The sequence below is a fragment of the Moschus berezovskii genome, chromosome 5 (genome assembly GCF_049115385.1).
Source record: "Moschus berezovskii isolate FMDL1 chromosome 5, NW_MosBer_1.0, whole genome shotgun sequence".
In the NCBI taxonomy this organism is placed as follows: domain Eukaryota; kingdom Metazoa; phylum Chordata; class Mammalia; order Artiodactyla; family Moschidae; genus Moschus; species Moschus berezovskii.
The window spans coordinates 96,111,730-96,137,748 of NC_142464.1; the positions used below are offsets into that span (position 1 = coordinate 96,111,730).

Consider the following 26,019-nt stretch of genomic DNA (forward strand, 5'->3'; position numbering starts at 1 on the left):
AAAGCTTAGCTCACTTTTCAAAGGCCATATGACCAGTATACAGTAAAATCAGAATTTGAACTCAGGCTTTCTAACTCCAAAATCTGCCTATTTCCATTCTTTGGGGAAGCAGAACAGCATGTCATGTAGAAAGACTTACAGATACTGAGTTCTTATACCAGACTGCTTGGTTGCAAATGCAGGACTCCACTACTTTAATCACAAGCTGTGGAACCTTCTCAGCTTCCCATTGTAAAATGATGATGAGAAGAGTATTTCTCTCAGAGACACTAGAAGAGCCAGATTAATAAATAGGCGGCCAGCAAAGTGGCTGGCACATACTTGTCTCTCGATCAATGTTCAGTGCTGTTTTTGTTCTTTTCAGGTGTTCTTATCATTCCACTAGGCCATTTGCCACCATCACTCAGGTTGGTGGAGAGAAGAAATTGATAGCCACTGCTTCTGACCACTTACTGGGTCCTCTGTGTGTTTGGCCACCCTAGCTCGGCTAGCCTGAACCTTTCCTAGGACCTACAGTCAACAGGGCTTCATTTCCTTCTTTTCATTCAGCGATAATTAGGTCAGGAAAGAAGATGCTGTAAAAGTGACGTGCAGCCCTTGGGCACCGTGAGACTCCCTCTCACAGGGCTCCAAGAACATCCTGTCAGACAGAGCAAGGGAGGCCTTTGCTCTTTAGCTTCATTAGCCTAAAGACAAGCTTTCTTCTTCCTAGTGGTGTGGGTGTGTTTTCAGGGGAAAGAGCAGGAAAACAGGGCATGAGAGCGTTTAGACAGAGGTGAGAACACTAGAATAACAACCCTTCAAGAATAAGAAGCCAGGTTTTCCACATTTCCTTTTATTGTTGGAATCATTGTGTCTTTGTTTAAATTAATTTTTATTGGAGTATAGTTGCTTTATAGTGTTGTGTGTTGGTTTCTTCTGTTTCATATATCTGCTCCCTTTTGGATTTCCTTCCCATTTAGGTCACCACAGTGCATTAAGTAGAGTTCCCTGTGCTATACATTAGGTTCTCATTCATCACCTATTTTATACATAGTATCAATAGTATATATATATATATATATATATATGTTAACTCCAGTCTCCCAATTCCTCTCACTCCTCATCCCCTGCTTTCTTCCTTAGTGTCCATACGTTTATTTTCTACATCTGTGTTTCTATCATTGTGTCTTTAAATTTTCCCTCTTTGATCAGTTTTCCCATGGATTTCTCACTTGGAATATCCCTTTAACCTACACACAAAATTCTTGCAAAGGTCTCTGTAAGTCTTTGAGACCAGCCACAGATTATCCACACTCTATCTGAACAGTAAGTGTTGAGATTGGCTGGTAATTGAGATTACCAGCTTTCAGAGGCAGAGAACAGATTTCAGAATCTAATGGCAGAAGCTTCTCTTATGAAGACTTGATTGAATGGATCAGTTGGTGTTTGTTTTCCATGTTAGATTTATTTTTATAATTTGATTTTTTATTAAATTCAGTCATACGTTAAGATGCACAGTTCTTAATGTGCTCATTGCAATGAGTTTTGGCAATTTTATACCTTGTGTAACCACCACCTGAAACAGCAGAGAGAACATTTCCATCATCCCAGAAAGTCCTCTGAAATGCCCTGTTTCTTGTTTTAGGCCCCAGCTTTTTGAACCTTGGGAGATCTTTGCCCAACTGCTCTGCTCACTCCACTCCTTCAGAGGGAGATACCTTAGCCCTTTCTGAAGTGCCTGAAAGCCTCACAGGGATTTCTCTCGCCTGTCCTTTCCTGCTTCCTGTCTTAGGAAAGTGTCTTTCTTGCATGTGGTGGAGATTCTGTGTCTAAGTGGTGTTTCTCTCAGTTGTCTTGTCAAATCTCCAGCCTTTTATGAACTCTCTGTGCATTTGGCAAAGACAATTAGAAAGTTTGGTGGGTGGATGCATGCTTGGTTGATGCCTAGGGAGGGCTTCACAGAATTCTAACTTGTCACCCAGACTACAGAATCATTAAAAAATTCATAAAAGATGTGGCTCATTCCTCCAGACCTCCAGTGCATTGATCATCCACCTGCTACTCTGCCAGGGATGAGGCAGTCATGGACCTCTTCTCTCCTATGAAGATCTTGTAGCTTTTTGGCATTTAATTTACTTAGGATTTTTACATCCTTATCTTATTGGTGGAATTTTTAAAGCTATGATCTTATGAGAACTTCCTTGGTGGTTCAGATTATAAAAGATCCACCTGTAATGCAAGAGACCTGGGTTTGATCCCTGGGTCAGGAAGATCCCCTGAAGGAGGGAATGGCTACCCACTCTAGTTTTTATCCTTGTGCTTTTTTTCTTAGGTTGGGACTACTAACAGTCTCCTGCAACTTTCTATATCTTAATCATAAGTAGGACAACCAATTACTTTTGATATTTTACAACAGTATATGTAACTACAGTTGCAGCTCATATACGTCCCATAGATCATAAAGTAAGATTGCAGATCACTGCAAATCTGGCTTACCCACTGCAGGGAAAAAATCCTAAATGAGTACATTAACTACTTAAGATTGAGACTTATTTGTAGCATTACTCATAGGATGTAAACACACACATATACTGTTTAAAGGCATGTATTTTACCAGCTGATACTCAAAGAGAGCAATATAGAATCTTTAATTTTTATGTCTGAATTTTTGCTTATTGTATTGCCCAGTGACACATGTTATGTCTACATGGAGATGCTGTTAATCATGGGCCTAGGAACTATCACAGTCTCATAAATTCCACCTGGCAGTCAGACATGGAAGCACAAGTGCTTTGATTTGATGTACCTTCAGGGTGATTCTAGGAGTTAACATTCTTTTCATGGGAAATGGAATGTCATATTAATCTTCCCATGCATACCATTTTTGTGATTTTATCTCATTAAGAAAGTCAAGTGCACAAACCATTCTGTCCTTAAATCTCCTTAAAGGTTACATGTTCCTACTTTTAAAAATATTATGGAAAATTTCAAACATACCCTGAAATAGAATAGTACAATAAATCCTCATATATACACATCGCCTAGCGTCAATGACAAACATTTGCCCATTCTCATTCGTATATCCCCCACTTTTGTCTTTGTAGAGGATGCTGTGGTATTTTAAATTTTTAAAATAATCCTTCAGTATACATTTTACTTTTAAGGTTTATGAATGTATTCACTCAATACAAATAGGGTCATTCTCTAGAAAATGAGATTCAGAAAAAAATAGGTTGAAATCTCTTTTCATGAGATTGAGCTCAGTTAAGACCCTCAGCACCTTAGTCCCATTTCCTTTGTATCTTTTCCCTCACTGTCCATTTACACAGACACTCAGCTCTGGCCCACCTGGTCCATTCACTCTGAGTTCCTCCTCATGGGGAACATTTCGTAAGTGGTGCCTAAAGGACTTATTAGATAAGTGAATGAAGCATCATATGTCCCCAGATACACATCTTTGCTCATGGTGTCTGTCTAATGCCATACCTCTCTGCTTGTGCTAGTACAGAAGAAATATACACCCAAAGTTTGTCACATGTATTCCCCTCTTCATGGGCTTTCATTACTCTCTCTGCATTCCTTTCTAGTTCTGTTGTCTTGCCATACTTCTGCCTACTGCCTTTAGAGTATGAGAGTTCTGTAGAGATCGGTCATTTTTTCAAGGTGCAGTTTAACTTTTGTTTTCCGTGTGCTCAATGAAATTAATTAGTCCCTCTTCTGATCTACTAATCTCTGTACTATTTGTTTAGACACTTTCTTTTACTGCCTTGCATTATTAGTTAATATATAAGTGGGCATATTTTATTTCTCCAATAATAAAATGTTGTTTTTATTCTTATTTATTGCTCCCTTAAAGCTTATTATCATAGTTATCCATGTAATAGGGGCCCAGTGCATTTTCTGTTTTATTTTGGCTAAATTTTCCACTTTTTGTTTTGTTACTCAAAATAGCCTGTGTCTAAGTGAAGTTGCATCATCAGAGTTAGAGAAAAATAGAGTCCCAATTCCATTTGTATTTCAGAGAAATAATGAACAAATTTTTTCTTTAGTGTATGCCCTACATATTGCACGTATGTGTGTGTCTAGTGGTCTGTGTGTGCTCAGTTGTGTCCAGCTCTTTCTGAACCCATGGATTGTAGCCCACCAGGCTCCTCTGTCCGTGGAATCTTCCAGGCCAGAATGCTGGAGTGGGTTTCTGTTTCCTACTCTAGGGTATCTTCCAGACCCAAGGATAGAACCCCTGTCTTACATCTCTTGCATTGGCAGGCAGATTCTTTACCATAAGCACCACCTTGGGAAGCCCCACATATTACATGGGACATACTAAAAATGTTATTCACTGTTTACTTGAAATTCATATATAACCGGAAATACTTTATTTTACCGGATAATCTAAATTGAAAGTTTATTTTACTTTAACTTTGTCCTCCAGATGGAGTAACTATATTCATAGATAATCTTCCTTAAATATGTCGAATGTTAGGATCTTGATGAGTGCTTTCATTCATTCAGTTAACTAAGATTTCTTTTGGTGTCTGCTATATCCTAAACTGAATTCTGCCCCTGTCTCGGTCCACTCTTTCTTATTTTTTTGTTGACACACAGTCCCTTCAGTCTGCAGACACCCTACTTTAGTCTTTTCTGGGTTTACCCATCTGTGGTCCAAAGAGGCCAGAACCTAGTCAATCTTCCTCTCTCTCCATCTTAATCTTTCATCTTCCTCCATTCTTGTTTTTACCCACACCCCATTTTTCCTTCCAGACCCATAACTGGGTTCTTTCTCCACCACAAACATCTTCATGTCCAAAGGAAATGGCAACCTCCAGTATTATGGCCTGGAAAATTCCGTAGACAGAGGAGCCTGGTGGGCTACAATCCATGGGGTCGCAAAGAGTTGGACATGACTGAGCAACTGAGCATACATTTATTAGCTAGAGTTTAAGTTCCATGGGAGTAGGAAACTGTGTGTTAAGGTGTAGATAACAAGGTTTATACATGCCAGCTAAAGGTGTTATGTTGGAGCCCTTAGTGAAGATGTCGGCGGCTATATTTTCTGTACAATGACACAAAGAATCATTTGAGGCATGCAAAAAATGCGATACTAGCATTTTAAGGTGACATAAGTAAGAAACATGTCTATCATTTCAGGCACATCTGTATAGTTTTCATCTCTGTAAGAAAATCAATAAAGCTTCCTGTTGAGATTGTTTTAATGCAGCTCACCTCTTTGGGGAGTTGCAGCTTTAATGAAGGATTCTGCTGATATTAAAGTGCTGAAATTATGGTACATTTTTGTTTATTTTAAACCAGAGAAATCTGTTACCTGTTATGACCTCTAAACTTTAAAGATGTTGTGCTTAAAAATATCCATTTACAGAAATCTGAAAAACAAAATGAAACATGATTAATCACCTCTCAGAAACAGAGTTTGATAAAAGAGTAATTTTGCAATTCAGCTGTTTACAAGTTGAAACTAATATTTCAGGGAAAATCTAGAGTTTATTTTTTTTCCTGACTTATGTAAGAACTTTAAGTTTTGAGCGCTATAAAAATATGAACTCTTTCTGGCCAGAGATTCTTCTTTTATGTGTGTGATCTTCTTTTATTACTAGTTTACTTATATCAAGAAAATGCATGAATAGTAAAGGATATTGATGATGCATTTGGTAGAACTCCTGCCTTCAAAGGACAGGAAAAATTTATCTTTTTGTATTTTTTTGAGAGGTATCCTCAAATTACTCTTCCGTTAGCACATGGCATACACATTAGCCTTGCACCTAAGAGGAAGTGTGACTGCCTAGTACCAGCAGATTCAGTGTCTGGTGAAGCTCTGCTTCCTGGTTCTAGACAGTCTTCTCATTGTGTCTTCATGTGGCAGAAAGAACAAGGAGCTCTCTCTTTTGCAAGGGCACAAATCCCATTCGTGAAGGCTCCACCCTCTTGACCTAATCACTTCCCAAAGGCTCCACCTCCGAATACCATCACATATGAGGGTAAGGTTTCAGCATATGAATTTTAGGAGGGCCCAGATATTCGGGCAGCAGCACCCCATCAGTGTTGGTCAGTATGTGGCTGAAAGAGAGCATAACCTTCCAAATGAGGCTGCTCTTATGTCATGAAAGGCAGCTTTCTAGAAAAGAACACAGATGTGAGCTTATAACAGCTAAAACTCAGCATCTGGAGAATGGGTGTCCTGGCCTTATCCAGTACCATAGCCAAAGGATTCTCCCACGTTTTAGAAACAGTGAATAGGAACAGAATTACACTGCTACCAAGAAGTGCAGCACTGACAATGTGACCGCAATTCATGAGACAGAAGAAAATTTGAAAATGGCCTTGTGAGCTTGAGGCCATGAAACACAGGGAAGGAGATCCCATATCCTACTCCTCAGCCCGTCAGAACACATTCCAGTAATGGATGCTCATGATGCTGACCCTGGAGTCAAAAAGAAACGCTGTTTCATTAGGATACACAATTGGAAAAGCAGAGGTCTCCAACATTTTCAGAGTTTAGTTCCTCAAGTCACCAATCTCTAGTTATTTTGAAACAAAATAGCTCAATTGTGAAAGTGTGGGGTAAATTAGCCAAATATAAACTTTAGAGCATTGAATCTGGGGCCATCAGATTGAAGCACAAGAAGCTGTGCACCACAGAAGTCAGGCTTTTTGGACATCAGAGATGTTTCAGAGAGTCTCATGTTTGGAGACTTAGGAGATTATTGTGTCTCGGTTTACTCTCAGGAAGGTTCACAGGAAAGGACTTTGTGGTTTGTGTCTTTGAACAGATGGGTGATTGTAGGGTTGTAGTACAAACCAAGTAATGGATTGCATCATTCTCACTGAATTTTCAATAACTGCCAGCCTCCTGGCCCCCCTTACCTGTTATTCCATTAACACCTCCTCAGATTTCACCCTTCAGTGGTTTATCCTTGGACTGCTTTACAGAAACTTTTAGCATAAATCCCCATATAGCGCATCAAGGATCAAAAGCTGCTTTTGATGTGTCACAGTGTTCTCTAGAAAATTTTTCATGTTTTTCTTCTGCAGTACCATAATGCTACCTTTGACTGGGCATTTCTGACGACAAAGGAGTGTTTGAAATACGGAGGAAAGCTTGTGGGCAACAACTGTGGTTTTGTTCCCGATATCACACTTATGTCTTTCATCCTCTTCTTGGGCACTTACACTTCTTCTATGGCTTTGAAAAAATTCAAAACCAGTCCTTACTTTCCAACCACGGTGAGTACTTGAGCTTTAAATAATTTTCATTGAATTCCCACTGTTTCAGTAAAAATACAGTTTTACAAAATGAAAAAGGCACCTGTAATTCAACCTTTCCAATATGCTTTTGTGTGTTAAAAATTGCTTTCTAGTTTCTGTGCATACGTATTTTTGACATAATTGTAGTCTAGCTTTGAAAAACCTTTCAGGATTTTGCTCGCATAATTCTATCCTAAATTCTGCCTGTCTGAATTCTGACTGTACTGAAAGGAAAAAGCAGATGTATTCTATATAAAAATGCAAGAGACCATTTAGATCCATGGATCTTAGATCCATGGTGTGTTTAAGTACATAAGCAAAAACTCTTGCCATATTAATTAGGAATTTTGACATAGAATTGTTTGTTCATCAGCTGTACTTGTGAGTAATTTAGTAGTTGGACTATGGGCTGTGGGAATAAATGTAAACCGTGTTGTTACACAAGTCCTGGTATAAGATATGGGTGTCATCTGAAGCAGCCTTCCCTTCCCATAGTGACGAAGGCCACGGTAGAGAAACACAGATAATTGAGCTGGCTTGTCTTGTGCAGACATCCTGTCTCCCATTAATATGCTTGGGTGAGCTTCAAGTCAAAACTGTGGTTCCTGGAGAGACTACAAGATAAGCCCAACATTTAGTTAATGGCATTTTGTTTTCTTACCTGCAGAACGAAGCTAATCCCTTGCTTTACAGTTCAGTTCTCACTATTTAGGATGTCAGTAGTTCTTAGTAATCTTGATTATACTTGATTTTTATCAGTGAACTGCTCTCTACAACTGGAAACTCATGAATCTTTCCTTCTGAGCTCTGTGTAGAAGGAGCAGGAGAACTTGGACACATGAGATGTAGTTGATAAAATTCCTTTTTTATTCCTGGGAAATGAGATTGAAAATTAATATATTCACTTTCAGCTAGGAAATGTTTTGTCTCTGATATCTCTTATGAAGTGGAAAATAAAGGCAAGAGTTGATGATTGTCTCAGTCTGTCTGGGTGGCTATAACAGAATACTAGAGACTAGGGGACTTGTAAACAACACAGATTTATTTTTTATGGTTCGGGAGGCTGGGGAGTCCAAGATCAGGTGCCAGCACAGTTGGGTGAGCGCTCTCTTCCTGGTTCCTAGGCAGCATCTTTTTCACTGTGTCCTCAGGTGGCAGAAGGACTGGGGAGCTCTGTGGAGTGTCCTTTATAGGAACACTAATGCCATCCCGAAGGCTCCATCCTCATGCTCTTCAGAAGGCCCCACCTTCTAATATCATCTTCTTTGTGGATTAGAATTTCAACATACGGATTTTGGAAGGACAGCATTCAGACCACAGCAGGTTACTGTGGTCTGCAGATTTCATTAGAAATGTTCTGAACTAGCTGGCCCAAAGGATGAAAAATTTCCTCAAAGTGAAGAGTAGCAAGAAGTGTTCAACTTTGTCTGTCTTGAAAGGGCATCACAAAGTGGTAGTCCTTAGGCAGAATTCAACCCTCATCCATTCTTTGTTTAGCCCATAGTTTATAAACACACAAACACACACACACACTTGAGGGCACAGGTGGAAACTGTTCTTTGCAGGTAGTTAATTGTTCTCACTACTACTCCTCTCTATTGTCTCAGACTTGTCTGCTTCACACATTCAGGTTAAGTGCTTGTCCCTGAGACTGTGAGCTTGTAACACCAGTTCCCATACTGGGAAATGTGCTTACTTGAGCCACCTCTTCAATGGTATGTTATATGTAGAACAGTTTCCTGAGTAAAGGTCTTTGAAGATGATTTCTTCTTCTCTAATGAGATTTTTCCTTAATTATTAATTTATGGGACATCTTTTTTTTTTGCTCACACTTTGGGAATCATCACCCTTTTTATCTCTCTCATTTGCCATAGTGTGAAAATTAAAGAATTTGTGAAGCACTTGTAAATCGTAGTTAGCAAAATAATTTCAACCTTAAGATGAATAGTAATCATTTTAACTGTTTATGTAAACATCACCTTTTTTTCCTCTGCAAATTCCAAAATCGATAATAGCTCTTTGGACTTAAAGAAATTCCTCCTTATAAGAGCCCAAGCAGGTAGTTTCTCAGACATTGATAAACGCTGTTGAGAAAAGTTGGAAAAATATTGAATATGTGAAAATAAAATAATGAAGGCATTCTAGTTACAATTCCTGTTGAGAAGGTTCTCAACTTTGTTTATAGCTGCTTACACCAAATTATAAAATAAACAGGTAGGAGGACATATATTTGATTTCCAAGGAGTAATGTTTAAGTGTGTAGGCTTTCACACTATCATCTCCCTCCCCGACTCACTTCACAGTTATAGCTAACTAATAATACATACATAAATTATAAGAACATCTTTTTTTCCCTCTCATTTGCCGAAATATGTTTTCATCTAAGCTGTCATTTAGAAGTATGATATCTGTAGGTAGGAGCAAATATGTTTATAGATTCACAAACTTGTATTTTGGGCTTTGCAGGTGGTGTTAGTGGTAAAAAAACCCACCTGCCAATCCAGGATACATGAGTTCAATCCCTGGGTCAGGAAGATCCCCTGAAGGAGAGCATGGCAACCCACTCCAATATCATTGCCTGGAGAATCCCAAGGACAGAGAATCCCAGCAGGCTAGAGTCCATAAGGTTGCAAAGAGTTGGGATACAACTGACTTGACTTAGCATAGCACATACTTGTATTTTATATTCTACAGTTAAAACTTATGTGCTTAAATGTGATTACTGTGCTAGTACTCAAGCCTAACTGTTACTACTTCCTCACTTTCACCAGCAATTCATGTGGAACCTCTAAAATTGCAAAATGCTAATCCTGGATGGCAGTGCCCTTGCCATACAAAGTGTCCAATTCTCCTTTAATTCACACAGCCATTGCTCTCTTTTTGTACTTCTGTTTCTAAATGTTTGTATGAGTTGTTAGTCGATCAAGACAGAATTGCTGGAAAACTCTTAAACTTCTGTTTTATTCTTCACATCAGTTAGCACCAGATTAGATGCAGGCTAGGAGAAGGCAATGGCAAGCCACTCCAGTACTATTGCTTAGAAAATCCCATGGATGGAGGAGCCTGGTAGGCTGCAGTCCATGGGGTCACTAAGGGTCGCACACGACTGAGCGACTTCACTTTCACTTTTCACTTTCACACATTGGAGAAGGAAATGGCAACCCACTCCAGTGTTCTTGCCTGGAGAATCCCAGGGACGGGAGAGCCTGGTGGGCTTCCGTCTATGGGGTCACACAGAGTCGGACACGACTGAAGTGACTCAGCAGCAGCAGCAGCAGCAGGCCCTCAATTGGCAAGCCACTCCAGTACTCTTGCCTAGAAAATCCCATGGATGGAGGAGCCTCGTAGGCTGCAGTCCTTGGGGTCGCTAAGGGTCGGACACGACTGAACGACTTCACTTTCACTTTTCACTTTCACACATTGGAGAAGGAAATGGCAACCCACTCCAGTGTTCTTGCCTGGAGAATTCCAGGGACGGGGGAGCCTGGTGGGCTTCCGTCTGTGGGGTCACACAGAGTCGGACACGACTGAAGTGACGCAGCAGCAGCAGCAGGCCCTCAATACTTGTTGGCTAGTGGAGCCTAGTCAAGTAGAGGTAAATGCTGCAATTTATGGAAAGAGCACATATGCAGGAACCCAGAAGCTTGGATGCTATGGCCAGCACTGCCAGTAACTAACAGTGCACCCTTTGATAGCTAACTGTGGACTTTAGTCCACACCCGTAACAGGGGAGCCCAGCTAAATGGCACTTAATATCCTTTAAACTCAAATATTCTATAATCTTAAAGAGAGTTTTCTGATTCCATCTCCTAAAATAAAATTCTCTATGTTTAACTTGTGCTTATAGCAGTGAGAAGGAAGTACAGATTCCCCAGAGTCCATTATTATCTCCATTTTTATGCCAGGTCTGCCTTTGCAGCTGCTGCCAGCCTCTGTCTGTGGATGATCCACAGTTGTCATCTAGCAAATTCAAAATTATACACTCAGATTAGGATGGTCTGAGGGATTTAATGAAAGCATGATATACAAAGGTGTCATTAGGTTGAGGGAAACTACAAGGGAGCACTTAATGTCCAGTGATAATAACAGTGGAATTGTTATGATCCCTGACTCAAAGGATGTGGAATAGGAGTGGTTGCTAGAACCTGGGAGAAGAGAGAGTGGTAGAGCTTTGGAGAGAGGCCCCATGATCTCCTTTGGATCGAGGAATTTAGCCAGCCTTAGGCAACCTCAAAGGGATATAGCTATGGGAATCAATAAATCTGATCTCTCTCTTCCCCCAGTAGCCTGTCCAGGCTGAAATCTTCTGAAATCTGGAGAGCAAGGGAGCCTATCGTAGACCACACAGGTCAGCTTCCCAAGGCAGTGAGCTTGGTAGAAAAGAGTAGAAGAGGATCTGATATGACAAAAATGATATCCATCATATTTGCCTTTCTAGGATTTTCTTTATCAAGTTAAACTCATCAGTCCATTTGATTATCCTGCTGTAATAGCTCTCCTTTACATGAGCTTCCCTGATGGCTCAGATGATAAAGAATCTGTGTGCAGTGCAGGAGACCTGGGTTCGATCCTTGGGTTGGGAAGATCCCCTGGAGAAGGGAATGGCTACCTACTCCCATATTCTTGCCTGGAGAGTTTCATGGACAGAGGAGCCTTGGCAGGCTACAGTCCATGTGGTTGCAAAGAGTCAGATACTACTGAGTGACTTTCAGTTTCACTTACATGTATACCTCTGTCCCTCAGTTCAGTCTCTCTCATTGTCTTTGCCCACATCAGGGTTGAATATCCACTGTCACCTTCCCCATGAAGCCAGCCACTGGCAGTCCATCAGTTTGAGCACTTAAGATGAAACAGTTTGCCTTTGCTAAGTAATAGTCCATCAGGATTTTTTCTTATTTTTGATGTGGACCATTTTAAAAATCTTTATTGAATTTATTGCAGTATTGCTTCTATTTTATGTTTTGGTTTTTTGGCCATGAGGCATGTGGGATCTTAGTTCTCTGATCAGGGATCAAACCCACATCACCTGCATTGAAAGGTGAAGACTTAACCAGTGGGTTGCCAGGGAAGTCCCAGGAATTTAATCTATCAGATACTTCCAGATGCTCAGTGAAATATGGTAGAGTAGGAGTACCCTGCTGACTGCCCCTGTGCTTCCCATCCCTCTAGGAGGAGTGCAGTGGTCTGTTGTCCCATACGTTTCCTATTCTATCAGCCTCAAGCCTTTCACCAGTATTTTGTCATCAAAACTTCCTGAAGGAGCATCACAGCATAATCGGTGATCTTTTCTAGCAGATGCCGCAGGGCTTTAACAAGAAATTCTTCCAGAGTCCCCTACCAACCAGTGATGCTACTCCTGGAGCATAGATGCCATCACTGCACCGTATGGTGGCAAAATGAAAGCAGTCAGCTTAAAGATAGAGCAGGATTGTGATTGGAAGAACTCATAAATCTATAGAGCTTCTGAATTAGGCAGAATTATTGGTACTTTGGCATAGTCAGATGCAGTGTGGCCAGCTGATGTGTGTAATTGGCATGAAAGTGTTTTTCTCAAGGATCTACTTAATTACCTCTTTTCCTCCTCTTAGAATAAGCAACGGTGCTAATGCTTCCTTGAGTTAATATAATGATGAGATTCTTTAATATCCTCCTGGTTGTTATTGTCATTTAAACAGAGAAAATCTGTATGTTCCAAGTACTATTAATAGCTTTGACAATTTCTTTGCTTTATTTAGATGACATTTGAGCAGAATGTTATTTGAGATTCTTCTTTTTTAAAAAAGTATTCTATATCCTATAGTTAATATATTCATTCAATATTGAAAAAACTGTTTTGACTCTGTGTGCTTGATATAATAGTAGATGATAAGGATACAAAGACAAGTAATTCGTGGGTTTGGAATTTCAGTTCAGTTGCTCAGTTGTCTCCGACTCTTTGCGACCCCATAAATCACAGCACGCCAGGCCTCCCTGTCCATCACCAACTCCCGGAGTTCACCCAAACTCATCCTGTTCATCGAGTCGGTGATGCCATCCAGCCATCTCATCTTCTTTCGTCCCCTTCTCCTCCTGCCCCCAGTGCCTCCCAGCATCAGGGTCTTTTCCAATGAGTCAACTCTTTGCATGAGGTGGCCAAAGTATTGGAATTTCAGCCTCAGCATCAGTCCTTCCAATGAACACCCAGGACTGATCTCCTTTAGGATGGATTAGTTGGATCTCCTTGCAATCCAAGGGACTCTCAAGAGTCTTCTCCAGCACCACAGTTCAAGAACATCAATTCTTTGGCAATCAGCTTTCTTCACAGTCCAACTCTCACATCTATCCATGACCACTGGAAAAACCATAGCCTTGACTAGACAGACCTTTGTTGGCAAAGTAATATCTCTGCTTTTTAATATGCTATCTAGGTTTGGAATATAGTAGCAACTTAATATATATTTGTTGAATAAATTCAGTTTTTGCATTTTTAAATGAGATGATTCAATTTAATCCTTTGCCCCATTCATGCTTACAGTGGGATCACACTTTGGTGACTTCATGTGACCTAAATAAATTGATGGTGGTCTTTGAGGTATTGGCTTTATGGATGAGAAAAAAGTGTAGGGCTTCAGGAATTTGAATGAAAACATAATGAGCTTGTTTGTTAGGTGACATACTTAGTTTTTATCCATGTAGAACAGTCTGGATTCCACAATTAGCTATATTTTTGGAACCTTGATTCTTACTTGTCATTTTGGCCTATAACAATTCTATTAATGTTGGCTGTGTTTAGTTAATAAACAGCTCTTTACAAGAATCAGATGTTATCCCTACTCTTTCTTTTTCTCTCAGAAGCTTTCTTAGTGAATAGTAAAAACTATCAAATTGAAATAAATAATATATCCAAATATGAGAAAGAAATAATGGGCCTGTACTCTTTGTCAGATTCTAGTGTTAATAACACTGGGTGATAATTTGGCTAGTTCTTGTACAACTGTCAGACCACATCCTGCCATTGAAACTCATTTAAAAAATGGCTTTGCTCTCATTGAAGGGGAATCAGATTTTCAAATTCTTGTGTTATTTTGTACCAAGAACAATAATTTTTAAAAGTCAAATTTGTTTTTAATCCAAAACTGGTTTTCATATTTTTCCCTTTAGAATGACAAAGGGATATTTGGTTTTGAATACAACCCAATCTGTTCAATATTCAACAAAGATTTTGGACATATGACAAAAATTACTGTTAACGTAAATTGAGAAAAACCCAAAGGAAAAAAAAATACTGGGAGCATTGATTGGCCGGAGTGTTTTTTGAGAGTTTTTGTTTGTTTGTTTGTTTTTTGCAGTCCATTTTGCTATGTGATGTGAGAGGTTTTAATGATTGCATAGAGGTAATCTGTGGAAATAAGAAACCTTTTTGGCTGTGGTACCTTGTTGGTTAGAAGCACTATCAACTTACTTATCCATCACAGAAAAGTCCCCAGCATTGAAATCTATCTTTTAATACAAAATGGTCTCCTGCTCCATTTCTAGATTGTTTAATTTATACATGCATGCATGCGTGCTGAGTTCAGTCATGTCTGACTCTTTGTGACCCTATGGACTGCAGCCTGCCAGGCTCCTCTTCCATGGGATTCTCCAGGCAAGAATACTGGAGTGGGTGGTTGCCATGCCCTCCTCCAGGGGATCTTCCTGACCCAGGGATCAAACCCAAGTCTCTCATGTCTCCTGCATAGGCAGGCGGATTCTATACCCCTAGTGCCACCAGGAAAGCCCTTAATTTATACATATGACTTACTATTCTTTTAAGATGTTTCATTTTTGTACCTTAATGTTAAATTATAGAACCACCTTCTTTTAAAGCCCTGGAACCCTTTATTATCGTGGTTTGGGGGAGAGGAGATGTAGCCAAGATGGCCCTATTAGAGGATCAAGAAGTTTTGATAAGTGAGTCTTAATCATTGAATTTTAGTGTTAGGACTTTGAACAGCATCAAGTCCAACGTTGCCTCTTCATTCCTGACAAGTGCTCATTTGTGGGCTGCTTGAATGACTCTCAGATAGGGAACTTCACATCTCTAAGGCACTCCTGATAGAAACATGAATCAACCTTTCCATGGCTCTGTCCTTGGGGTCTGCCCTCGCTTTCTGAAGCTACACAGAACAAGTGTAGTCTTTCTTTTCTATGACAAATTTCACATGTGTGAAGGTAGTTTACTCACTACAACTTCTTGAGGTCTCTCATTATTTTTTGTGGTATGTTTTCTGGACTCCTATTCTGCTAGTCATCCTTCTCTGAGTCAGTTCCAAATTTTCAGTTTCAACTTAGAATATAGTGACTAGACATAGTATTTTCCAGGTGATTTACTTGGGTCTGGCACTCATTCGTGTGGGTCTTTTTCTTCTGCTCAGTTTGAGGCAGAATGGAGGAAGAGGCTGTGACTGCTGAAGTCTCCTTAACTTCCCTGCTGAACCACTTTCTTAGGCCCACTCCCCTCTGCCCCTGCTTGGATAAACAATCTCTTTCTGGTAGACTTTCACTGGTAGGCTCTGAGGACCTCCTAGATAAATAACACAATCCAATTCCCTTCTTAGTTCCCTGAATCTCTCTGACTTGGAGCTTATGACATAGAAGTCCTGGAGTATAAATCAGACTTTCCTTTTAGTGAACTCAAAGTATGTGTGTGTCTGTGTGTGTGTGTGTGTGTGCTCACGCTCAGTCTTGTCTGACTCTTTGAGACCCCATGGATGGTAACCCACTAGGCTCCTCTGTCCATGGAATTTTCCAGGCAAGAATACTGGAGTGCGTTGCCATTTCCTCCTTCAGGGAATCTTCCTGACCCAGGGATCAAACGTGAGTCTCTTGTATCTCCTGCATTAGCAGGCAGATTCTTTACCAGCTGTACCACTTGGGAAGCCCAAATACTAATTCTAATTGAGGGGATCAAATTTCAAATTTTTTAATGATATTTTCTGCCTTTTCAAGACTGCCAAAAGGCACATATTTGTCTGACATACTTTTTTTTTCCATCTAGAATAAATGCTTTTTTTTTACAGTGTTGTTTAGCATTTTCCATGCACTGCAATCATAAGAGGAATTGACATCATGAATTAATATTTATTGAGAACCCACAGGGTGCCTGCTGCTGTGCTTGTCTCTTTGTAACAGCTCCATCCATTGAGAACCACTCTGCAGGCTCATAGCCTCTCCCCCAGTTAATTTGGGAGCAGCTGCATCCTTGCAAAGTGAAAACCAAATACCCTCTGGGGCTTCTGAGGAACCAAATTCATTTTTTATCCCTGTAAATTAACTAGCTTCTCACTGTTGGTGTCTTAACAATTATGACTCTCTTAATAATTAATACAGTATCATCCTTCATGAAGAATATGTTTATAATAGATTTATTAGGTTGTTTTTGCCCAAGAACAAGAGAATAGTGTATGGTTATTTGAATTTCCCTTCCCATCCACTTAATTTCTTCTTTGCTTTGGTAGTTTAAATATTTAAGCCAGGTTGCTTTTTATTAGATTCATTGAGATATTTTGTAAGTGTGCAGAGGACAGAAATATTTTCCTTTTCATTTTTATAATTAAAAAATGGTAAATAAAAAAAAAGAACTCAAAACTATTCTGATATAAAAGAGTCTTCACTGAAATATGCTTTGCTTTTCACCATTCATGAATGGAGGAATTATTATATGTCATAGCACATCTGTACCATTCAAAAAAGAGCAAACTTTTTTTTTTTATAGTTAGTCCTTGATACATGAGTCAACTTGTGTTTCACTTAGATTGTAATAGTTTATATTCCTGGGATGTTGAAGTGTGAGCCTGGAGAGACTTAGGGACTGAGAGCATTTGACTGGATGTTTGTCCAAGCTAAATTTGAGGCCTCTGAATCCACAGGGTTAGCATGAAATCCTGCAGGAACAGTTTTCTCATGAAAACTTTGGCACTTCTAATCATTATCAGTAATAGCTAGTAGGAAATTAGGAACTATGGGTTTCTAATTTGATTTCTTTATTTATATAAAAGAGTACTATTTTGGTGTTTTTGAAAGAGATCAAGTTTGTTGAAAAGTGAGGATAAAATAAACTAAAAATGAAAGGAAATCCATACATGTTTCTTTTGCTAAATATGTTTGGAAAATGTGAGAAAAGTCCAAAGAGGGTGATTCTTATTCCTTCAAGTCAGATGCCACGCTCTTGTATCTGAGTCCTAGAGTATATGTAGTAAACTGGATGTACTCAGTGCTTGACATTTTTAGGGCATTTTTAATGCTTGTATTTTTAGTTTCTGCTGTTGGTTTTGCCTCATTCAAGTTAAAGATTAATTTTAGTATAGGATAAGAAGAGCCTGCTAAAATAGCACCCCTACCTACCTTCTCTAATTAGAGGATTTAGAGTTGAATACAAAAGTGGCCAGGGAAAAATCAATTTCCTTGACTATGAAGTTTAAATTAGATCCAATATCTTAGAAATGAATGTCTTACAATAAACACCCTCCAGGGGTGGTTTCTGCTGTTCCTGAACAGTAGTGTACAATTTAATGGGAAGGAAGGGGAACTAGAAGCCAGTATATTGTACAGAGCATATCACCCTGGCTGTGATTTTTAATGGGATTAAGCAATATTATGAATAGAGTGGCTTTTCTTTCCCCATACAGTTTAAGAAATATAATCCTGAATTATTAGCATTTGACTTCTTAGGTTCTGTTACACACATAATATGGGCTTCCCTGGTTGCTCAAGAGTAAAGAATCCGCCTGCTAATGCAAAAGACGCAAGTTCAATCCCTGGGTCAGGAAGATCCCCTGGACGAGGAAATGGCAACCCACTCCACTATTCTTGCCTGGGAAATCCTATGGACAGAGGAGCCTGGTGGGCTACAGTCCATGGTCTTGCAAAAGAAATCAGACATGATTCAGAGGCTGAACAACGATACATACAGTATAATATTGCCACACTTGACAAGAATGCCATTGCCAAGGGTTCTTACAATTTATATATAATATATAAATTTGTGAAACTAATGATTAAATTAGATAAATTATCTGTTTAGTTATATTATTTTCCCATGGCCGCTATATCAAATAATGACAAACATAGTGGCTGAAACACATTTATTGTCTTGAAATCAGGTCGTCAGAAATCTGAAATGTGTCTCAGTGGCTAAAATCAAGGTGTTGGCAGGACTGTTCTTTCCAAAGGCTTTGGGGGAGACTGTTTCCCTGCCTTTTCCAGCTTCTAGAGCTGCCCACATTCCTTGGCTCTTGGCCCCTTTCCTCCATCTTCAAAGCCAGCAGAGATCAGTCAAGTCTTTCTCATGCTGCATCACTCTCTGACATAGATTCTCCTGGCCCCTCTTTCACTTAATGGGAATTCTTGTGATTACTCTGGACCCACCGGAATAATCCTAGTTTCCCCAATCTCAAGGTCATCTGATTAGTACCCTTAATTTCTACCTGCAACTCGAATTCTCCCTAGCCATGTTACATTACATATTCACAGAGTCAAGGAATCAGGCATCTTTACTGGGGCATTATTCTACCTTCCACATTATCTGACCTAAATTTTTGCATAATTATTCTGGGTGATACCTTGGCAATGTCCTGAAGCAGGTGAGTGGAGAGACAGGAAGATGGGACGCAGGAACCATATGAGATAACATAGTGGTTTAGATAAGGGTGGGAATAGCAGTGGAGGTGATGAGAAGAGACAGGATCTTTGAAGGTAATTGGCTGACCTGTTAGATGTAAGATGTGAGAGGAAGAGAAGAGTTGTTTGGATGGTCCAAAGTTTTTGGCCTAAGCTGCTGCTGCTGCTGCTAAGTCACTTCAGTCGTGTCCGACTCTGTGTGACCCCATAGACGGAAGCCCACCAGGCTCCCCCGTCCCTGGGATTCTCCAGGCAAGAACACTGGAGTGGGTTGCCATTTCCTTCTCCAATGTGTGAAAGTGAAAAGTGAAAGTGAAGTCGCTCAGTCGTGTCCGACCCTTAGCGACCCCACGGACTGCAGCCTACCAGTCTCCTCCATCCATGGGATTTTCTAAGCAATAGGGAAAAAAAAAATCGCCGTTAATGAAGATGGAGAAAACTACTGAAAGAGCAGTTTCAGGGCTTTGGTGCTGAGTGTGTGGAAGACTGAGAATGCCTCCTCTCCTAAGTAAAGAAGCAGCATTTCTCTGGTTCTTGCTAGTGATTTCAGTTAGGCAGGTCTTTCCCCTGGAAGGGCCAAAGGTGCAGGCCTTATGGAATTTCTACCAAGAAATGGCAGATTGGATTCATTTGCTAGCCTCTGCTTCCCTCCTCCTGTTTATGGGGGTGGGAACTAAGGTGAGGCAAAACTCTGACTTTTTAATAGCCATTACCCTCTTTTGGAGCAATTTCTAGGATATCGGAGTTGCCAAAAACTTGGATTTGCTAAGTAAGGATTGGGAGGGTGAGAAAGAAGAGAGAACTCCTTTTTGGCCTTTGCAGTGACCTCTGGTCTTCAGTGATTCACAGCCTACTGGACCAGAGCAGTTGTAACATTTTGATATTAAACCTGCTTCACTATGATCATCACTTGCCAGACCATCCCGAATTGCCTGTGTCAAAACTTTTAACTCACACAAACTAAAGAAATGGGTGTTTCTTCCAATATTGAGCCCCTGGAAACATCCTTTTTTTCTGCAAGGATTCCAGCTACTTCCAACCAAAATGAGCTCTGCGTGGCAGTTTCATATTATTACTGGGCTTTTATTTCTTGTTTCTTGGAATTCAAGATTCCTTTCAAAGACCTCCTGACAGTAGAATATTGAGTTATGCCAGTGGTTTCTGCAGCCAAAGAGACTTTGTGGAACTTGAAATAAACCGAGTTAATGTATATTAGGAGAGTTTATGGTGTTGCAGGTGCTATGCTAAGCACTTTCAGGGCTTATCCTATTTAATTCTTACAACAAACTGATGAAGTCATAGGGATTACTTTGGCTACATTTTGTGGTTGGAGTAATTAAAGCTAAGAAAGGATAAGTATTTACAACTAGGAAATAATGATGCTGGAGTTCCAAGCCAGACAATCTGATTATAAGAACTGTGTTTCTAACTGCTGTACTATATATTCCCCAAATTGATCCCTGCCATCTATTTGTGCTTGTATTATTGTATGCGATTGGTGTTAAATTGCCCCTAAAGTCTCATAGCTGGCTCTCTGCTCCTCTGTGTGGACTTCTCCAGAAAGCTAGACCAGAAAGTCTCATAGCCGGCTCTCTGCTCCTCTGTGTGGACTTCTCCAGAAAGCTAGACCATTCCTCCAAGAGGGAAGGGAACTCCTGGTCAAAAGGATTATCTTTGATCCTGCTGCTAGTGAGTCCTCAAGGCTCCTGCCACCCAGTCACAGTGAAGAATTGAGCATGACTCTGCCTTCATTGAAGGGAAAAGGAGAAAAGGGCAGCAGAGGATGAGTTGGTTAGATAGCATGAACTTTAGCAAACTCTGGGAGAAAGTAGAGGACAGGGAAGCCTGGTGTGCTGCAGTCCATGGGGTCGCAAAGGGTCCGACACAACTGAGTGACTGAACAACTACATGTCCTTCACAGCCACATTGCCAAGTAATTCCATTCTCCACTTTAGTTTCTGTTGAATACCTGCTTACTCTAGTCCTACTGCTCTTTCAAAAGAGCAGTCCTACTGCTCTGTCCTAAGGACTGTGCAGCCACTAAGCCCCATCACTGATCTCTCTCCATCTAGCAGCATCAGAAAGCTGACTGCTCACCCTGAGATAATGTGACCACTGCTGAATCAATCCTGATTTTGTTTAGGAGCAGGCTTCGTTGAGTATGACTTGACTGTGAACTTCATGAAGACATGGATTGTATCTGTTTTGTTCACTGGTATCCCTGGCACCAAGCAAAATATTAGGTTCAGTTGGTCCTTCATTTTCATGGAAGCAGAAGTTGTGAATACAGAGGGCTGAATGTGCTAAGTAAATTTCTGTTGAATGATCAAACCATGAATACATACCTTATTGGGAAACGCAGCTGTTTGTGCTCCAGTAATGCTTCTGGGCCATTGTCAGCACCACTAATCACTGCAGAGGCCCTGACAATCAACTCCATGGTCCCATGCTCCCCTGCTGAATCAGAAATAGCCATTCTGCACCCACTCCGTGGGAAAGACTGGAGTTTAATGCACTTCCCACAAAGCCCAGCCCTTGTCCTAGCCAGAGGCAGGTACTTAGGAAGTTTATAGGCTGTAAGCTAATGGTAACCCCAGTTAAGAAGTAGTGGAGAGAGAGCGGCTCCACACACAGGGAATTTTAAGCACTAGCCTAGAGTGAAAAATACTTTCTTTGGCCAATTTAGTGAAGCCATCAGATTTCTGTCTTCCATCACTTTTTGTTTCTCTGAGGTCTTCAGTCCATTCATTAGCCTGAAACTGTAACCCCTTCCCTGCTCAGTTCTTAAAGTTGTCAGGTTACCTTGTGGAATTTATCTTGCTCTGTACTCATCATTGCTGTTACTCAGTCACTCAGTCGTGTCCAGCTCTTGGTCACCTCTTGGATTATAGCCCACCAAGGTCCTCTGTCCATGGGATTTTCCAGGCAAGAATACTGGAGTGGGTTGCCGTTTCCTTCTCCAGTGCATTTAGACAATACTACCTCCCAAATAATAAAAAGAATTCTATGTCTCTGTGCAGATTTTTATAACATGTCTTGAAATTCCATCCTTATCCAGCTCTCCTTTCTGTGACATATAGGAAGAGAGTACAGTACTTCAAGGATATATTTTCTTTGATTCCCTTTATCTAAACACACACATGTACACACACATGTGCACACACATGCACACACACAACACACACACCTGCTTGATGCAATTAGATTATTTCTGGCCAGATAAGAAAGTGATGCAAAAGCAACTTAAAAAAAATAATCTCCCTGCAGTATGACACCTTCTTTAATTTGTTGATGAAGCTGTTACTAGAACTTGTTAGCAAATAACAGAATTCTTCATTCACTTCAAACAGAGAGATATATATATATATATATATGTCATATATATATGACGTACATATATCCAATGCTTAAAGGTTCCTGTTTCTTTTTTCTCTTCCCAGGCAAGAAAGCTCATCAGTGACTTTGCCATTATCTTGTCCATTCTCATATTTTGTGTAATAGATGCTCTAGTAGGTGTGGACACTCCAAAACTAATTGTGCCAAGTGAGTTCAAGGTAGGTGAATTTCTGTCTTTGGGTCATTCCCTGATTTTCTTTGCTTTCCCTTATTCTGTTGTGTCTTACCTCTGAGTTAGTTTTGTATAGTTACCCATTTCTTTATGTTATAAATGTTCTCTTGCTATACATTTTGTCTATGTTTTTTCACTAAAATTAAATGCCTGACTAGAACTAAATGCAAGGTTAGACTGATTTTGATTGAAAATACATACATTATAAAATCTGTTTTATCTATTTAGAGTATTTAAAATATCCAAAACATTTTCAAATAACTTGTAAACTTGATGCATATAATAATTCTAGGATGTAATGTAACTATTATCATCCTCATTTTGTGAAGTTGAGATTGAAGCTTATAAAAATTAAATAAACTATCCAAGATTACATTACTAATTCAGTGCTGTTTTCCTGATACCAAACAACTTGCTGTAACACATATGTTTCTATATAATGTGCGTTTTAATTATTACAAAGAAGATATGAGAATTATTCATTTTATAAACCTGTTGGTATGTGAAGACCTAATGGGTAAAATTTACATTTCAGTCATTCTTGAATATCCCTGTCTAAATTTTCCATTTTAAGTCTTTCACTTATTTTCTAGAACACCTCTAATCTTTCCCTTCATCACTGATAACCATATATTTGCTAAGAAAAATTAAATTAACAGCAGTTTTAGCTTCATGACTACCTTAATGAGAAAGGAATATCAGTGTTATAGCAAACAAAATGTTTTTTATTTTTTTTGGATTTTCTCTGCCATTAGCAAAGATAAGTTCTCTTTTATTCAGTTATTTAAGTCAGCATTTATTGAATGTTTGCTGTAAGTCAGGCCCTGTACTGGGGATTTGAAATACATTGAAGAGCAAGACAGAGTTCCTTTCTTTCTAAGCTCACAGCCTGGTAAATGTAGCAAAATGTGTATAGGTTCAGTGATGGAGTTATGAGCAGAGTGAAACAGAAATATCTTTAGGAGAAGTGAGGATTGCTCAATAGTAAATGTGGAGAAAGTAATTCATAGATAGGATTCTATTTTAGTTTATTTGTATTGTTTAAAATTTGGAAAAGAATAGGAAAATATGAAAATAAGAAATATTTAATATAACATTAAATATTTGTAGCTTTTAATGTATTAATTATGAAACCATTTCAATTTGGCAGTAGTAGACATAACTTCGGAGAAGGCAATGGCAAGCCACTCCAGTACTCTTGCCTAGAAAATCCCATGGATGGAGGAGCCTGGTAGGCTGCAGTCCATGGAGTCGCTAAGGGTCGGACATGACTGAGCGACTTCGCTTTCACTTTTCACTTTCCACTTTCACACATTGGAGAAGGAAATGGCAACCCACTCCAGTGTTCTTGCCTGGAGAATCCCAGGGAGGGGAGCCTGGTGGGCTTCTGTCTATGGGGTCACACAGAGTCGGACACGACTGAAGTGACTTAGCAGTAGCAGCAGACATAACTTCAGTGCAATTGCTAAAACTTATGGACAAAATTCAAGGTGATTTTGTAGTTTCTTGCCTCCCTCATTACAGAATATTGCATTTGGGTTTTTCTTATGGCCGTCCCTTAAATCACTTTCTTCCCTCCTGAGTCTTATCTTAGATCATCCTGAACATGCAAAACAACATTTATTTCTTTTCCATCACCCTATATTCTTAGTTTTCCTTCATTTAAAACATTCCCTTAAAAATAACCTCCATTAGGAAGTTTTTGGTGAATAATCTTTGTCTAACCTATCAGTAAAACTGTTTTTGTTTTTTTAACATGTTGATTCTCCAAATAGAAAACTGTCTTCCCCACTTATTTTTCATCATGGAGTATGTATTAATATTGTTTCAAATAATGTCTTCTCTCTTCTTCAAGCCAACGAGTCCAAACCGAGGTTGGTTTGTTGCACCATTTGGTGGAAACCCCTGGTGGGTATACCTTGCAGCTGCCATACCTGCTTTGTTGGTCACCATCCTGATTTTCATGGACCAGCAAATCACAGCTGTGATTGTAAACAGGAAAGAACACAAACTCAAGGTAAATGTTCATAACAACAGCTATCATTGCCTTCTACTTTCTTTGTAAGTACTACTTACAAATACCAATAACTTCAAAAGCAAGATAGTTTAATTGGCATGTTATTTCAGACTTGACAGAGTCATCGATCACCCTGTGTGGACACATCTCCTCAGTGTGCAACTTTTGGAAGACCTTATTTAATCCTGGAAAAGATTGTTTCAAATCATGTTTTCTTCATGACCGGAGAGGGCAACATTAACTGTTTACCACTAAGCCACTGTTATCCTTCTGACTTTAACTTGGTAACTGCCCTCAGTGAAGGCAAAGGCAAATCTTTTTCTAAAAAACTACTGAAATAAAAGTGTGGGTTTTCTTCAACCTTTGCCAGAGTCAATTGGTCAAAACAGTCACAGTGTCATCCTCCATTCAAGGAGGTGCAGATGGACTCTGCTGTTTGATGGAGGGATGGTAATGTTATGTTGCAGGACAAAACGTGGCAGAGAAGATATTGTTGATTGCTTAGACACTTGGTGGATATAGTGTTCATACTTTATATCCATCGATATATTTTTGAGGGGGTGGTGGTAAGACTAATTCATGGAAGGCCAGGATCACTTCACACTAGGTTTTAGGCTTAAAGGTAATGGGAATTCCAGCCCCAAACTCAGTTGTAGTTTTATGGTTAGGAGTATCTTTAGAGACTTTTTGTAATGGCATTATATCTAGTGACAAGGCAAAAAGAAGTATGTATCTTCACTGTCTCTGTCTCTGGGGGTTGTTTTGTTTTTTTCCTAGTTGACCAAATGGCTATACTGTATTTAGAGTATCCTAGTTTTATTTCAGGGGATGTCTTCCATCTATACCCTTCCCCCGATGTGTCCCTAAGATTGGTGTTCAGTCCCTAGGATTCAGTCATTCTAACTCATGCCTGAGCCCCCCAAGGATTGGCCCAGTGTTACAGAGCAGGATCAAGCTCTTGGGTTTACTGATGTGGTAGATTTATTCTTTATTGTTGCCGTTATTTTTTGTTTCCAGTATTTCTCTTACTTTCTGACAGATAGACCATGATTTCTATGAGGCATTTTCTGTATTTTGCTGAGCATTTTTAGATGTTCTATACTGGGAGGCATTTTGGTCTTTGTTTAGTTTGAAAGGCTGGAAATGGATGTTGACTAATATATTTTATTCCTAAAATATTTGGAAACATCTTCTTATTTTTGAGATCTAGTTGGTCAGATTTGGTATATGTCCTTGAAGGCAAACACCTATTCTTTCTGCCCATTAAGTTTCCTTACTAATAAAATGCAGAATTTTTAATTTAGCAAATTTAGGATAGATAAAATATTGAAATTTTATTCTTCTATTCCCTGTAGAAAACATTGGAAAATCAAGGCATATTAGGATTTACCTCTTAAAATAGGAGCTGGATATATTTTAAAGATGTTTTCATCGCCATTGGAATTGCTTATTTGAAATCTTTCCTTTGAATGACAATAGTTATTGAATAAGTGCCAGTGTTTTGACACAAACCTAAAGATACCAGTGGAGCCATGATCATGAATTGAAGGCTTCT

At 39.5% G+C, this 26,019-nt stretch overlaps 1 protein-coding gene across 7 annotated transcripts in view; it reads left to right on the forward strand.

The window, feature by feature from the left end:
- Positions 1-26,019, forward strand: part of SLC4A4 (solute carrier family 4 member 4) — a 368,998-nt gene that overhangs the window by 309,796 nt on the left and 33,183 nt on the right. For all 7 annotated transcript variants that reach the window (XM_055434873.2, XM_055434874.2, XM_088836384.1 and 4 more), the window contains 3 exons: positions 7,030-7,221; positions 22,320-22,433; positions 24,303-24,464. In XM_055434873.2, the coding sequence (XP_055290848.2) occupies positions 7,030-7,221; positions 22,320-22,433; positions 24,303-24,464 (468 nt within the window). The remainder of the gene's footprint in view (positions 1-7,029; positions 7,222-22,319; positions 22,434-24,302; positions 24,465-26,019) is intronic.